Source organism: Micrasema longulum, unplaced genomic scaffold (genome assembly GCF_059751315.1).
Source record: "Micrasema longulum isolate JH-2025_06_02 unplaced genomic scaffold, ASM5975131v1 h1tg001190l, whole genome shotgun sequence".
Taxonomy (NCBI): Eukaryota; Metazoa; Arthropoda; class Insecta; order Trichoptera; family Brachycentridae; genus Micrasema; species Micrasema longulum.
Window position 1 is genome coordinate 224,419 of NW_028278377.1, and position 17,519 is coordinate 241,937.

General features: G+C 32.7%; 1 protein-coding gene across 1 annotated transcript; it reads left to right on the forward strand.

Annotated features, from left to right (window-relative positions):
• Positions 1–2,645: 2,645 nt before the first annotated feature.
• On the forward strand, positions 2,646–16,466 carry LOC148276583 (centromere protein I-like). The gene is made up of 13 exons (XM_088234060.1): positions 2,646–2,932; positions 3,015–3,167; positions 4,002–4,087; positions 4,746–4,853; positions 5,150–5,293; positions 5,481–5,552; positions 5,633–5,748; positions 11,821–11,981; positions 12,112–12,272; positions 12,358–12,507; positions 12,598–12,727; positions 13,955–14,123; positions 14,392–16,466. The coding sequence occupies exons 1-13, from the start codon at positions 2,758–2,760 to the stop codon at positions 14,777–14,779; spliced, it is 2,013 nt and encodes a 670-aa protein (XP_088090186.1). The 5' UTR covers positions 2,646–2,757; the 3' UTR covers positions 14,780–16,466.
• Positions 16,467–17,519: the final 1,053 nt, after the last annotated feature.

Genomic DNA, 17,519 nt, shown 5'->3' on the forward strand with positions numbered 1-17,519 from the left:
GAGACAAGTTAGCTTCAATACGCCATAAAATTTCATGTATCCAAGTGGGAAGGACCCGAAGAATTTGGTATAAGAAACATCAAAAATTGGTTTGTGGAACATAGCTTAGATTTGCCAACTGATAAAAGTAGTGCCATAAATTTCTCTAGACGGTGAAAAATCCTAACCATAAAAATTCACCACGTAGATGAGATAGGCCTGTTGATGATTCAGAAAGTTTTTGGGAGTAATTTTGGACACTCATCTTACATGGAACTCATTTGTAACGGACTGCCATGTGCGCATGTCAGCTTCCGGAAGAAGATCTAAAAGACGTTTTTTTAATGCCCCATTAATTATTGTTATGCCGAGTTCTGATCCGAACGTACATCAGTTAACGTTCTACCCTCCACTTGCATTTTAACTTTCATGTCCCAAACCAATAAACTTTTTTGTTGTTGTAAATATATAGTAATCAATGCTGTTAAGCTGTAAATATGTTGTAAAGTAAAGTGTTCAAAATTTTAAATACTAACACACTAACACGTGTAAATATCTGTACCTTAAAAAATAAACCACGGTAGTCACATTGAACGAAATGTTGAGGAAACAAAATTTTGTGATTGTGCGATTTCCACAACATAACTTTTTAACCAAATAAATTATTTCAATTAATCTATGAAGAACTTACGATGTAAAATAACGATTACTTTGCAAACAGAAATACATATTAAAATAGCGTTTCTGGGATTACTGGTGTTTTTTTGCATTAAAACAAAGCAACCATCAGATTTTTATTTCAGCTTAAAAAATCTTTTTTTGATAAAGGTGAATTTCGGCGTTTTATTCATGTACAAAATAGCTTATTCCGATAATTTCTGCATTTTAAACATCAGAACGGCAAAAAGTGGACTCTGTGTGCTTTATTCTCTAAAGAAGCGGTTCCATTTTTTTGGTTACAGAACCCTGATACATATTGATCTACCATTTTTTGGCAAAACACCACCTCGACAAAAAAATTATCTTTAGGACCCATATGATACTTTATTGTTTGCGTTTTGTAATGTTCGACTTGAAAATAAAGACTAATAAATTTTATTTATTATTTTTTTTATTTGCATTTTACAATACGTACACATAAGTTCAAAATACAAGAAAAAACTATTACATAAACACAAAAAAAATCCTACAAAGGCATGGCCTGAAATTAAATATTTAATTAAACATTAAAAATCTTAACTGCGCGTATTTTATGTGAAGAATGTTTTTTTTCACTGTTTTACTAATAATAGCACTTAAATTAGTTTTACTGTCCAACAATTGAATATGGAGATCTAAAGCGGCATTCAGTCAAGTTCGGAACTTGTTTTTAAAAAGGCAGTCTCAAATCAGTAAGGTAAAGTTAATACAAACGTAAGCAGGACCATAATAGCTTTCTCAACGACTGCAAGTTAGGTATTCAGTATGCATTTTAAAGTCCAATCCAAAAGTCATTTAAGTTTGAAATAGCTGATTCGAATGTTTGTTTTAAAAAGGATGAATTCTTATTGTCGATCCAATTTTTATACTCCGACCCAGTCAATATTGATGGTTTGGTTTGATTTGCGAATGTATTTTGAGCACAATCGATGTCCGATAACTTTTCTGGGAAATATTCTCTTAAGGATTTTTTGAAGTTCAATAAACAATGTCCATTTCTGGTTTTCTCTCGAAACTCCTGTGACCCTTTCACGGAACGCCAGGGTTCACCTTTTAAGAACCACTGCTCTAAAATACAAATATATTACACATGTGTTAATAGTAATGCTCGAAACAAATAACACTTGACACTAGCTAGAATATTCCATTAAGGTTGGGAGAAAAGAGAAACGGAAAAAATGTATTTCAAGAATGAATCGACCATTATTTAATTTTTCTCTTTTCATATATTTATGTACATATAAAAACGATATATTTTTTTTTTTTAAATGGTCATCAATTAGTCGTTATGCTTACTTAAGTGTGCCTTCAATTATTTTTCAGATTTTTTAATGAGGTGTTATTCCACATTAAAAGACTGTATGAACATTAAGAGGTGAAAAGGCCATTAAAAACGAAAAAAAAAAGAACAATAAATAAAACAATAATCTTAAAAAATAATGTTTTACCTTTCATTTGATATGAAGACCTAAAACATTAAATGCGACAAAAAGCCGTTTTTATGTTAATTTTTCATTCATAATCAAATAATGCCGAAAAATAATTAAATACTGCATAACGTCGAATCAAATTTGAAAACTTAACAATGATAATTTATAGTATAAAACCAAATGATAAAGTAAATGATAAAAAATCTTTTTTCTTAAACTACTAAATTTGCTAACTTTTCAATTAGCATAATCATGTTTTTTGCTATAACCTTTTACAAAAACAAAAAAAAACATTTTTCAGTTGAAAAACATATAACCCCATATAATATTATGTTTACAAATAATATGCTTTATTTTTATATTTCACAATAATGGTGGTAAGTTTTTATGATACACTTTTACTAGATTATTTTATTTTTATATATCACAATAATGGTGGTAAGTTCTTATGATACACTTTTACTGGCTGAATATATTCAATAATGATCTTTTTGCCTTCGCACTTAAAAAAAACTTTATTTGAATTTAGATTTTTAACGGACCTTTAATCTGTGGTTGAAATTTGAGGTGTTTGTTTTTAATTCGGTTTGTTTTGGAAAACTCACTGAAATATTGTTGACGAGTGTTAAAAAATAGAAAAGGCTTCGCCATGGCGCAAATTGACAATGCCTTAGAATATTTACATGATTTGGATAGAGGTGCTAGATTTACTGCCCTAAAATTTGATGACATTTTTAATAGTTTACAAGTTTGTGCCGTACGCAAAGGGTTTTCAAATGAAATATTACACGAGCTTGTGACTTTGTGGCTCAAAATTAAAATCCGTAAGTTTTTCAGAGTTATTACGTATGTATTTATACACATATATTTCATGCCGAACGTTCATAAATACTTGTTATCTTTCAGCTGTTACAAAATGGTCTAGTTTAGGCTATTGTTTGATCCCCGAAGGAAAAGTAGCCGATAATACTGTCCTCGCTGTAATACATTGGATTTTAAATAACCATTTTGTAGAGGAATACAATTTTAGAACCACTGCTGCATTGAATTGGTTGACAGGTTAGTATCCAAAGTTACTTTTGCGTCTCATGTCGTGTCAGGTGCCCCCGATGTTAACGACTACTTAGAAGAAAGCCGCCTTATCCTGAGCAGTGCGAAACAGCTCCTCCACAGTTCTAATCCTGGTCGATTCTCAGATGTTTCGAAGCCGGGAAACCTGTTTTCTTTGGACTTCTCTGCGTTCCTCGATTTTCGTCTTCATGACCGGCTGAAGTATGACTATCACCTCTCAACACATGGTCAAACAGTGAACTGTTCTCTATTTGTATTAGCTCTAAGTTATACTGCATTGTTGGTTATCATATCAGTCCAGAATATTCTTAACATTATACGTTGGATCCACATTTTTAAAAGTGCGTTTTAATATTGACTTTAAGGATTAAGAGTCCACAATCCTACACCCTGTAGTAGTTTTTTTTTTGTACAAAATATTTTGTTTTCTAATTACATGCTTCGCTAGGTAACCCTGTATCGAGGCAGTCTTTTTTTTTCAGTTAAGTCAGTGGATATTCAACATACTATATTTTAAATAAAATCTTACACTAACTGATCGGATAGGTCCATAATCCATCTTTTTATTTCCTTTTTTTATTCTCTGAGCTTCTACAGCAAGCCGTGAAGACTCGGTCCTATGAACAGGTGGCTTCATTGTTCGTACACCGTCAAGCATTCACCTGAAATCCTGGGTTCGATTCTTGGAAAAATCGCCATGAAATATTAACTAAAACAGTGGTCCTGTGTTGGGCAGTAAAATGAAAAAAAAATATATACTCCGAAATTTTGAATTTTTATTTTCTAACCTGAATTGATTAATAATTTGTATTTATCTTGCAGGTTTACTTGACTATAACCTCATTAATACAGAGGTTCTTGATCCATATTACGAATTCTTCTTTTTCTTACTCTACAATGATAAACTAGTAAGTATTAATTGACATATTGTCTATAATATATTGCGTCTGCTTTATTTTATGTAGCTGCTGAGGTAGAAAACATTATGTCCAATGCTCTCTCGCTAATTTGCCATTTTGAAAACCAAGCGTGTGTCCAATTATTGAAAATGGCAGATTATAGTGTGTATGTATGCAAATTACCCAAAAAAAAATATTATTTTATAAGAAAAACAGTTTTATTCTGAAGTTGCAAACTTACTTTCAGTTTGATTTCATTTTCGTTTTAAATTATGTTTGTTGACTAAATTTTCAACATGTTTAACCTTGCTGAAATCTAGAAAATAGCAACCCGGTGAACTATTAAATTAGACAAACAAATATTAGAAAATTGTGAAGAAAAATTAGAAATAGAGTAAACAATAGTGTCAACTATTTTTATTATAGTAGCTGTTTGTATTATAGTAGTTGTTGAGAGCAGTGGAATTGAGAGTACTGTACTATGTAATTCAAGCATACGTAAAAATGCCCTTAAATATTCCCAACTTCCCATCAACTGATAGTTTCATAATGTTCGTGGGTCATTTTGTATTATTATTTGTTTAGGCATTTTAAAACAAATGAATTTTATTTTTTATTCAAATATGTAGGTACAAAATTAAATTGAATATATGAGTGTTGTTTTTAGTTGTTCGCAGCCAGCAAATTAGTATACAACTTCACAAAGTCTTACGATGTTAGAAGAACAAAAGTAATCAGTATTCTCAATTTAATAGAGACTAAAAGATCCCCAAGGGTATGTATATTTTATCTCAATAACTATCAAAACAATTAACTAATTAACAATGATGTTTACTGACTTAAACATTTATTAATATTACTTAAACAGAACATTCATATTATGTAGTTTTAAAACTCTATATCAAAAAGTTCTACAAGTTATAAATCGACCTGTGCCCCTTTCTAAGGCAATAATGTCCAAACATAATTTTTAAAATGAGTCTTATTAATCCCTTTTTATTTATTATAAATATTTTATGACTGCTGACCCAATTTGTTTATTTTCATTAATTTGGCGATGGACTATTTCAGCATTATAATTGTCTCCTTGTGCTTTTGAGCCTTTTTAAATCTTATCGGCCGGAATGTGTTCCCGAAGATGTTCCGATGATTTCATCTAATACCACCTTTTCCAAACCAAACAAACTGTTGATGGAACGCCTAGAGGTTGCGCAGGTATGCCTTTATTATATTTTAACAAAAAAATCATTTGCAGCATGCTTTTGACTAAATTAATAAGTTGTGTTTTTTAAAAATAAAATTCGTGTAAAATAAAGGAATTTTTTTTTTTTGTTTGCAAAAATATTTACTCTTATCTCCATTTTCTTTTATCGTAAAATATATTTTTTCTATGAATTTTCAGATTCGTTCTAATATTCAATTAAATCTCTCACCTTCAAATAGATTGACCTGGTGGACTGGAGAGTCGGGAACAGTAAGTAATCTAATATAATTTTACTTTGCGAGTATATTTTACTTTATAATATCATCTAATTTCTTATTTATAACTTTTAGAGAAATTTCCGGAAACAAAATACCATTCACTTGTTACCTGACGTAGATTATCTCCAGCTTGGATCTACAATTTACATGAGAGATGGGGACAAAAAAAAGTGCCTCGATTTTACCAGGTAATTTTCTGCAAATAATACTAGTGTAAGGGTGTGTAATGTTTGAATAATTAATGATACACTAAGTTATCCCATGTTGGGTCATTATCAAGTACTCTTTATTATTGTTGTAAAAACACTTTGACTTTACACTTATGCACAGATCATATTTATCCAGACAAGTACCTACTCAGTGTTGCTATAATACATAACATACCTTTCCATTTAAGTTAGTAACAAGCTAACCATAATCTAATAACACAATAAACAAATAAAACAATAAATCATAACATAAATGTTCTTCATTTCATATAAATTTCCGGTGCCTCATTTCTTGGTAGTTTGTCACTACCTTGGGCTACCTCCGATTCTTCTATACTTCGCATTCTTTTCAATGCCTTCCCTGCTTGCATGTTTGCTTCTTCTGAGGTGCTTGGAATTCCTATAATATCTGCCCACCTCTCCTGCGGAGGGATCTCCACCATATCATCTTCCTCTTCTTCTTCTTCTCTACTATATTGAGGTTTAAATTCCTCCATTCTGGCATTTTCCTGGACCTCATTGTCTTCTCCATGTTTTAATTGATTTACATGCCTTCTTTGTGTGTCGCCATTATCTAGTTTTATTTCATAATTAGACGTACCAATAATTTTTGATATAACTCCTTTACTCCATTTATTAGACTTTCCGTACTGTCTGGCCCACACTTTTTCATTTACATTAAAATCACGTATTTCCACATTTTGATTATATTCTTTTTGGAATGTCTGTTTAGTAATATCTGCATGTGGATGAAACTTATCAAATCTTGTTCTAAATTGTCTTTTATTTAACATTTCTGCGGGTGTTTTCCCTGTGCTTGTATTTGGTGTCGTTCTCAAATTATATAATATTCGCGGCAACTTTACAGACCATGGTAAATTACTCATTTTTCTTAACTTTGATTTAAAGATTTGGACGTATCTCTCTGCTTGTCCATTCGTTGCTGGATGGTAAGGTGCTGTCTTCACATGTCTGATATTGTTCTCTTTTAGGAAGCTACCAAATACCTCCGATGTGAATGCTGTACCATTATCAGATACCAAAGTTTCTGGCAACCCTTGCGTTGCAAAAATATCCCTTAACGTAGCAATTACTGTATTACTTGATACGTCTTTAGCAATTTTAATTTCTGGCCATTTGCTGTAGGCATCTACCAAAATTAAAAACTGCCTACCTGCAAAAGGTCCAAAAAAGTCTATATGCAATCTTGCCCATGGTTTACTTGGTGTAATCCACTGATGTTTGATTGAGTTAGGTTGCTTTCCTTGCTCTTGACAAATATCACATCTGCCCGTTGTTTTCTCAATATCAGCGTCTAACCCTGGCCAATAGAAATAACTTCTTGCTATTGCTTTGGATATGACGATGCCATCGTGTGATTCATGTAATAATTTTAATAGATTGCTTCTCATTGACAATGGTATGATGACTCTACTACCATACAACAAGCAGTTTCTTTGAATAGATAATCCATCCCTTTTTTTATGATACACTTTGGCTTCCTGTTCAACGTTTTCTGGCCATCCTTTTAATACGTTATAATATACTTTTGATAGCACTTTATCCTTACGAGTGGCTTCCGCAATATCTCTACAATCGTATGGGAATGTTGTTGGAGTATCTTCCAAAAGTAAGACTTCTGCTGGATCTCCTGGTTCTTTTATTTCTTGTTCTACCGGCCATCTGCTTAAAGCATCCGCATTGCCAATCTTATTTCCCGGTCGATGCTCAATACAATAACTATAATTATTTAGAGTCAAAACCCATCTCAACATTCTAGGTGATAATACTTCTGGCATTCGTTTTTCTGCATTGAAAATACCTAACAAAGGCTTATGATCGGTTATTATTTTGAAATCTCTTCCATATAGAAATTGCTGAAACTTCTGTACCCCAAACATTATCGCCAATGCCTCTTTATCTATTTGAGCATATCTTCGTTCATGTATGTGCATCGTTCTAGATGCCATCATTATAGGCTTTTCATTTCCATCTGGCATCACATGTGACAAAATAGCTCCAACACCATATTCACTTGCATCACAGCACAATACCAAAGGCTTATTACTATCATAATGAACCAAGGTGCACTCTCCTGTTAATTTTTTTTTGGCTTCTTCAAATGCATTCTGTTCCTTTTTTGTCCACTTCCACTCCTTGTTGTTGTCTAACAATCTGTATAATGGCTCTAATGTATCTGATTTTTCTGGAATAAATCTTTCATAAAATGTATATAAACCTAAAAATGCTCTAAGTTCCTTAGTATTACGAGGTGTTGGTGCCACCTGTATACATTTTACTTTCTCTTCCGTTGGGTGTATTCCCTTATCATCAATTAGATATCCTAGATATTTAACTCTATTTGTTCCAAATAAACATTTTTTTTCATTAAGGTGCAGTCCATTCTGGTGTAGGATTTTCAACACTTTCTCCAACCTATGATTATGTTCATTCCAATCTTTTCCTGATATTAATATATCATCTAACATAACTGATACGCCCTCTATATTTGCTAGTGATGTGGACATTAATCTTTGAAATATGCCCGGACATGTTTTAACTCCAAAAGGTAACCTATGCATTGTAAATAGTCCCTTAGGTGTATTTAATGTTAACAATTTGGCTGTCTCATCATCCACTTCCACTTGCAAATATGCTCTATCTAAATCTAATTTTGTGAAGATTTTACCTCCCGCTATTGTTGATAATGCTTCATTTATTGTGGGTAAAGGATATGTATCTAAATTAGTTGCTTTGTTGATAGTACATCTATAATCCCCACATAATCTTATACTACCATCTTGTTTAACAATTGGTACTATGGGCGTCGCCCATTCTGAATATGTTATTGGTTTTAATATTCCATCTTCCGTCATTTTGTCTATTTCAGTATTAATTTTTTCTCTTAGCGCCAGTGGTGTGGGTCTACATTTCATGAATATGGGTGTAGACTTTCCTTCTAGTAATTGTATTGACACTTTCGGTCCCTTATACTTTCCCAATCCTTCATTAAACATATCTCTATACATTTTTTTTATATCTTCCAGAAGCAGTCTGTCTGTTGTGATATTGTGTATCTCATGAATTCCTTCAACTGTGATTCCCAAGTCTGCAAACCATGCTCGTCCAAGTAGACTCGGCCCACTTCCTTTTGCTACTAACAGAGTTAACATCTGTTTATTTCCATTATATTGGACTTCTACCAACATCTCTCCCATAATCTCTAATCTACTTTTCGTCCAGGTTTGGAGTTTGGCATTATTGGGCCTCAATTCAGGTCCTCTCTTTGGCCACAACTCTCGATAATATGTGTAACTTATGATGGATGCGCTAGCTCCTGAATCTACTTGCATATCCACCTTGACTCCGTTTATACCGAGTGTTACATAATATGGAGTCACCTTTGCACTCCCCCATGCATGATACACGCCACACATGTCATCGCCGTTTTCCTCTACATTATTATTATTATATTTATTTTTAAAACAAATTCTTTGTATGTGTCCTCTTTTCATACATAACCTGCAAATTGCCTCTTTGAAACGGCACTCGCCTCTATGTTTCTTTCCACAATGTTTACACTCATATATCTGCATATTATTTTTCTTATTCACACTTATTTTGTTTATTTCCATCGGCTCGCTATTATCTTCACTGCTCAAGGTTGAAAGATGTATTGTCTTCAAGCCCCTTTTTGCACTTTCAAAAGCTTGACAGATTTCTACTGCTCTTTCATAAGTTAATTTCTCTCTCGTTAATAAGTCTTGTTGCAAATTTTTGTCATTCACGCCGCAAACCAATCTATCTCTTAATGTCCTTTGTAAATCCATGAAATTACAATGCTTACTTATTTTTTTTAACTCTATAATGTAGGCATTTATTGACTCCTCAACTTTCTGTTGCCGGTTGTGAAATTTGTAAGATTGTATGATTTCGTTAGGCTCTTTATTGTAGTGTTTGTTTAATACATGCAGAATTTCTTCAAATGTAACTTCTCTGATGTTTTTAGGTAATATTAACGCTACTAACTGGTCGTAGGTTTCTTCTCCACAGTTTGCTAACAGGTTGGCCTTTTTGACATTTTCTTCTAGTATTTGATTTGCTTCCAGAGCAAAACAAAATCTGTCGATATAATGGCTCCAGGTTTTACCTGGGCCATATTCACTAAATCTTAGTGCCATTTTCCTCGTCGCCAATGTAATGTTTGAATAATTAATGATACACTAAGTTATCCCATGTTGGGTCATTATCAAGTACTCTTTATTATTGTTGTAAAAACACTTTGACTTTACACTTATGCACAGATCATATTTATCCAGACAAGTACCTACTCAGTGTTGCTATAATACATAACAGGGTGTTACCACGATCATCTGACCGATGTCATCAATATACGTGGATCCATTGGTGTAATAGCGATGGCTGATCAACCGATGCGAATCGATCAACCATCGATTGATAATGAGGAAGTTCAGTGGTTTTTTTAAAAATTTTTATTTGTTAATAGACTGTTAAACTAAGTCAAAAAAATTTTTTTTTAATTTTTATGTATCGTATTATCGGCGCTACGATTTTTCAAAGTTTTGTATTTCTGAAATAACTCCGCGTGTAACGTCAGAGGTTCATTTCCGCTTATTCTCATTCAGTTCTTCCCATTGGTCCAGAAACGACAAGCAGACCGGAAATCTTCCATAGCCCTTAGATTATAGGTTGATTCACATGAACCAGTGACGTCATTTAAAGTAGTGCGTTTTTATCAAAATATTTATTATTATTTTTTCTGTACATTTTCAAGAAGCTTTGCGATTCAATTTAATTCTTTAATTTTTACCCCGCGTAAGAAAACATTTTTTGTATCCAATTTCCCGTAGGGCTGAAGTTCCTCATTGGCGCAAGTCGCCCCTCACAAGAGTCGTTTTACATTGATCGACGATCGATCTATCATCAATCGATGGCGAATCGGTAAAAATCACATGATGAGGTAGTTCAGTGCTAAAATTAAATTAATAAAAGAGTAATTTCAGAATGATAAAACTTTAAAAAATTATAGCACTGATAATACGATACATAAAAATATATTATTTTTTTTGGCTTAGATAGTCTATTAATAAATGTTAAAAATCCACTGAACTTCCTCACTAAGCAAATTGATTTGGTTTAGTAAGAACTATCGTTCGACATCGGTTGGTCTTATTTTTCTATAGATTGTTGACATCGATCGACGTCGTTTGGGTGAATCTGGTAACACCAAAAAGAAAATTAATAATAAAAATAAAATATTATTAAAAAGTAATAAATTCATAATTCTGGATCCAAGAATTCCCAACTTTTTATACCAAGTCATTTTTTTATGCTTGGATTTTTTTAATATCTAAACTTTCCAACTGTACTATGTTTTTGATAGTTAATAAATATACCCTATTAACACGCTTCTTGTTTATAAAATTACACATATTTATATTTTGAGTGAATTGTATCTATTATAAAAAAATTGCATACCGTAAGTAGGTAGGGACGTATTTTATGAATCCATAATTTTTTTAAATGCCCGGTGGGCATTTTTAACGACAGTACATTAAACATATGATAGAAATGGAGAGAAAGGGAGAGAGGAGAGAGATGAGAGAGATGGTTATTGTTGAATTTGATTCAGTGATCGCATAAAAGAAGACAACTTGTTATCAAATAAATCAAAATTGGGTTATTTGTCAGCAGATCTGAGAATTCTGGGTATGGTAGAGTGAAAACCATAATTAGTTGTATGGTTTCAGTGTGAAAAAGTAAATTTTCTTGTTGCGATATTTAACTTTATAGACTTTAGTAGTTCAGGTGCATCGAAGAGTGAGTTGAGGATTTTTAATATCAAGCGATTGTGTTCCTGGCAGGATGCTGCCCAATTTAATGCCATAAATATTTTGTTTTATTTGTATAGTTTTGAATTGTAAAATTGAGTATGTTCATCTGCGAAATTTGTATAAATTTTATATGTATATTAAATTAGTTTTAATTTGCAAGTTTCCATTACTTTGTAATTTTGAATGTTTTCCACAGTACACACGACTTGCTCGTGTACCATTACGGTAATAAGATAATGATTCCTGCCAACATACTGTCCCTACTGGTGAATGATGCTGGACTGCACATCCTGCAGTTCTCAGATCCACAGTCGCAGTCACGACTGTCGCAAACTCTTTACCACACCCTGTACAATAGTGAGTAAAATCAATACTTAATACATACCAGTCTATCATTGACATCAACACTTCTTCCTGTTAAATACTGCTCTATATACGCTTATTTTTTAATAATCTAACGAGACTAAAGTATGGCTGACATTTGCAGATTTCCTCAGGAGTAAAACCAACTTGACAGTCCATGAGAAGACTCACTTCCTAAATAGAGTTTCAATGTTGCAAATACGATTGCAACAAGGTATTCCAGTTGTATCCAGATTTTTATCTCAATTTATATCCAGTTGGAATGGCGCTGATTATTTTAACGAGGTAAATATTCAAAAATTAAAAAAGGCAACTAAAATATGTATCGTATTTGAAGCGCCTGTACTGTTCAACTATTTTAATTTCACAGATTCTGGAACTGTTGGAGTGGCTAAGTTTTGAAAGTTTCGAAGAGCTATATGATTTAATTCTAGAATATATTGAATCCTTGTTCTTAACCAACGACATATTGTACCGGTGTACAATACTAGACACATTAAAGAAAATGTATATTAACATAGTAAGTACTTATTTCTGTATTTAAAATTATTTTTAAATAATCATTTACTATAAATTTTAAGTTTATAATTTTATTTATGTAATATTTTAGCACAAAATGATGACATCAAAAAGAAAACTTTTGTTTCTGAGTAGAACACGTATCAACGATGTTGAAATTTTAAACAATTTCTCTATGTTTATCGACGAGCTCTGTGAGAAGTCTCTCAACACATTTCCAGGTATAAAGACACATTTCAGTAATATGATTAATCCCTTCTAATAGTAGGAGATATTTATTATGTTTTGAATACATAAAAACGTAGTAGTTTATGCACATTCCTGATTTGTGCATAGAAACAATTTGTGCCCAGAACCAAACCCGATATATATTTGATTTGACTAACTTTCTAAGAAAATTTGGAGTGATACTTCTGCTTTATTGGAGGCTTACTATTCACACAATATGATAACATTTGCATTTGATGCGAATCCATTGATTATGGATACTTTTAGATAAAAAATGCTGTTAATAACATTTCAGAGCAACCACCAATATTTTTTTTATTTTAAAAGTGTCTTGTGATTATTACGTTTGTCATTTGAAAAGTCAAAACTAGACTGATTATGCAGATTCTTCAAAATTATTCTCCTGGCATTAATTTGTCTGGGAAAGCTTTAAAAAGAGGTGTGTGTATTGTAACACATAGGCGTGCTGGCCTTCCTTACGTATGTAGATGCTCACAGGATCACCTACCGGGGGCGAATTTTCCTAATAGCGGATTATTTGCAGCTTACAATTTTTTTTTACATCGAAAGCAATGTTTTATGTTCCATTATTATTAGGTAAAAATATGTCACAAGCCATCGTTTGCATTTCTTGCGTTAGTAAATTTACATCATATTTAGTTAAAACTTCAATCTATACAGCGAGCCAGTGCGCCTCTATTGGCCGAAATGGTTACTACTGGATTACACGAGCTTGCGCGGGCAAAGATAAAACATTAATTTTACTACCCCAAATTTTAGATTTAAGTTGGAAAAGTTACACTTACGATTACTGTTAAATTTTGCAGCTTTCCTAATGCAATTTAGTCTTTCAACACCTCTTCATAAGGGCTATTTTTCTTTAAAATAAAACCGTTTGACTTAAGACTATGCAAGGGAGGAAGCATTATACACACCAGTTATATGTGAGAAAGAGATAACTAATATATTATACCTTAACAAGAAAGTTCGATTATAATAATACTTGGCAAGTCCTGTTCGGTGGTTTGAAAGTGAAATTGAAAAAAAATCGCGGATCTACATAGAACATTGTTTCCCCAATGCAACGTAATGACAAAATAAGTCATATAAGTGCTTCAAAAATAAGTGTACTGAACATGCATTGAAATACATACATTTGAATGTGAATGAAATGAAATTGGAAAAAATATTAAAGATATTTAATTTATTACATATTTCAGAAAGTATAGCATTACGGCACTGTTTCTTGGATGTGTATGATGCCATGGCCGATCTCCAAGTGGAATGTAATGAGCCACTGTGGAGTGTGGTTCCCACGTGTTTGGCTTACAATGTTCTCTGTTCACACAATGCTTACTCCATTAACCGCATTTTGGGACTCTTTCTCAAGTAAGTAACTAATTGTTTAGGTATTATTGAATATTTTTGTAAACGTATGTAGTGATCTTGTTTTGCTACAGCGGTTTTTAATCATAGGAAATATTCAGTATTATTAAATGACCAATTTTGTAGTATATTTGTGTATAATGCTAGAGGTTCTGGAGTCGATATTTATTTATTTATATTATATTATTTACTAATAAGTTATTGTATTAATGGGCCACTTTGCATTTGAATTTAAAAACTCTAATAATTAAATATTACATTATCGTTACAGATATCGTGTAATTTATGGAAAAATTAAAGCTTGCTACGGTAAGGAAATGATCAAGTATCAAATTACACTTGCCGAGAGCTACAGCACCGATTTTGTCAACTGTCTCTGGTATGGCAAGTCCATTACTTGGGGATATCAAGGTCTGATGATGAACAAACTTCCTCACAAGTTAATGCAACAACTGGATTCCGACATTGACAAGTTTGACACCCTTCTCGACATAAAGCATCACATCGCCTTCGTTCCTTTCACCATCAACACTTTATCATCGCCAGACTACGCAGATGGGCTGGATAAGGAATTCTGGCTCGAAAGGGCCATATCACCCAACTTTGATAACATTCCCAAGTTTCTTAAGGCTGTGGTTTCGCAGGCTGATTCAGCATAAGTTTTTTTTCTTTTGCGGAAACTGCATTCAACTATTTAAAATCGTCGCTGCTGTCCAGGTGAAAGTCATTTAATTAATTGGCATGAATAATTTTAATATTATTACATACTCTATGTTATAAAACTGTTGAGAGCTGAAAACGTTTTTATCAGATGACCACTAAAATTAGCAAAAATTTAAATGTATGTATTTTTAAGAAGTAAAAACAAACTTATTTTATACATATAAAAATATTTACATGATGTATTTTATTAAACTCTGCTATCTCCCTAATGGAGTGAGATGCTCGGAAGATTCTTTTACAATTTTTAGTACAATTATTTTCTTAGTTACTTAATTTTTATAATAAAAAATATAATTTATCACAAGTATCAACGAATCCAGCACGGAGAAAATGTTTTTAATTTTCATGTTTTTCATTGTTCAAAGACACTACATATTTGATCAACAATATTTCGAGTATGTTCAAATGTTTGTAAACAAGGCTGAAACCACCCAGCAAGGCGTATATCATGTTTGTTACTATGAAACGGTGCATATTTGTAAATATCAGACACGTCATTCTGTCGGGATGTTTCGGAATCAATCCAAAGTGGCTTTATAGATAGCAGACATGTCAGATGGAGATACCCGACGCATTATGCATCTGAGTAAAAAAAAACATTTTTTTTGAAGATCATTTATGAGGTAGCCGAGATACTACAATGAAAACGAGAATGTTTTCTTTTTAAACATTAGCAGGCACTACTCGGGCGGCGATTTTGGGGCATTAAGAAATTGAATAGCGCTAATTAATAACGAGCGTCTGAGTGATTCCAACACATCCCAAACAGGACCGAAACATACCGAATGGACAAAGCGTCTGGTATTTATGAATACGCACACAGGGGTCTCCACGAACTTTTTAGGTAGAGGGCCACACTGAGTCCTTCACTAAGTCCCGATGGCCAAAGTCTAGCTAGCTCATCATACCAACATACTGTATTTCTGAATTAGGTGCAGTTTTTTGTTTCGGAATTAGCCATCAAATGAGGCAGATTTAGGGTGGGTGGACTCCACTCCGTCCGCAAATTCAGTTGGTACTTACTACTGCGGTCAAAGTACAAAAAAAGAAAGGAGATAGAGAGACCCCCAATCTTTAAAACGGTTTTCGGTTATGTGGAGGGAGTGCTTTCACTGCAAAAAGTCCATGTATACAACACCATCTTGTAGCAGAATAATTACAGATAATTAGTTCAATCTCATAACGTATTTCAGTTATGTATTGTGTTTCTTAATTGATCTTTAAATCAAAACATCTGATTATTATTTCGAGTGATTTATATTAAAAATAAACTGTGGCGGGGCCAAATCGGTGGTGCTCGTGGTCCGGTGTTAACCCGCAGGCCTTAGTTTGAGACCCCTGCTTTAATTAATAAACTTTTTAAATCTTTTATAATAAGACAAGATATGTACTTGGAGTGTGTAAAATATTATTTATTATATTGTAATACTTAAAGCTTTATTTAAAATTGTAGTATTTTGTTAATGTCTACAGATATAGAATGCTTCTATTTTTTTTTATACATATAAAAAATATTTTGAATGATATTCTTCATTTTATGGTAATTTAATTTGTGTTTGTATTATTACTTTAACATTAATTATATTTTTAACTTGTGACCTGATAAAATTTATGTAAATAAATGTGTTACATAGACTGTGCTTTTATTTATGATAAAACCAAAATATTGCCAATTATATTTTATTCACATTATTTTTTATCTTTGATGAATCCAAGATGTTATTAGTAATGAAATATTTCATTGTCTTATTAACTGTTACGACTCCTAAACGCCATCATCACCATCATTCCACGTCCACTCCCTAATTGGAGCATATGGTGCCCATGAAGATCCTCTAGGCATCTCTGTCGGCTGCCAACTCCTGTTCACCCTCCCAAGTCAGGTTCGCGTCCCGTAGTTCTGACATGAACTGTTGACGTTCAGGACGTCGTGAACCTGATGTCTTGTAAAGTAAACAAGCGTGGTTAAGGCTCTCAAGAGGCATCCGCAATTTATGGCCAAGCCAACCATATCACCTCTGCTTGATGACAGTTGCCACCGGAGTTTGCTGGGCCATAGTACATGTATATTAATAATCCCTTTTTTTCGTAAATAGGAAATATCCTTTAGTAGATTTTGAACAAAGGTAATTGATTTTTTTATAGTAAATCAAGTTAACATCGACCATGTTCGCAAAAAAGGTTTTAAACCAAAATTCTAAAAAAAACAGTTTTATTGTTTCAATACCAGTTTGGAAGGTCTTATACACATTCTGGCGAAAGGATTTAAATTAATAGATGTTTACAGTTCACATCCTTTTCAGAATGTGAATAAGACCTACGCAAAACACATTTGAAATAATGAAACCACTTGTAAAAAAAATCTGGTTTGAAGCCTTTGCTCTGAACACAGTAGATATATTAATTTAGATTTTATTGGATGTAGATTATCAGTCGTTATTGGCAAATCTTTCTTAAGGTCTGATACTTTTGTTAGCACAACACATTATAAGCCCATAAATCAATCAATGGTACTCATCCACGGTAGCTAAAGCCGCTAACCACCACCAAATTTTGTTCACATATTTTCCTACATATAATTCTTCTACTAATTTTGAAATATCAAGTAGGTCATCATCATCTCTCCCCTTTCTCCACCCGATGATGCATAGGGCACTTCATAGATAAACCGAATAT

Coding starts and splice junctions, on each gene's coding strand:
- LOC148276583 (XM_088234060.1), top strand. CDS start 2,758: ATGGCGCAAATTGACAATGCCTTAGAATATTTACATGATTTGGATAGA. Junction 11,982..12,111: donor TTACCACACCCTGTACAATA/GTGAGTAAAATC, acceptor TGACATTTGCAG/ATTTCCTCAGGAGTAAAACC. Junction 12,273..12,357: donor GCGCTGATTATTTTAACGAG/GTAAATATTCAA, acceptor TTAATTTCACAG/ATTCTGGAACTGTTGGAGTG.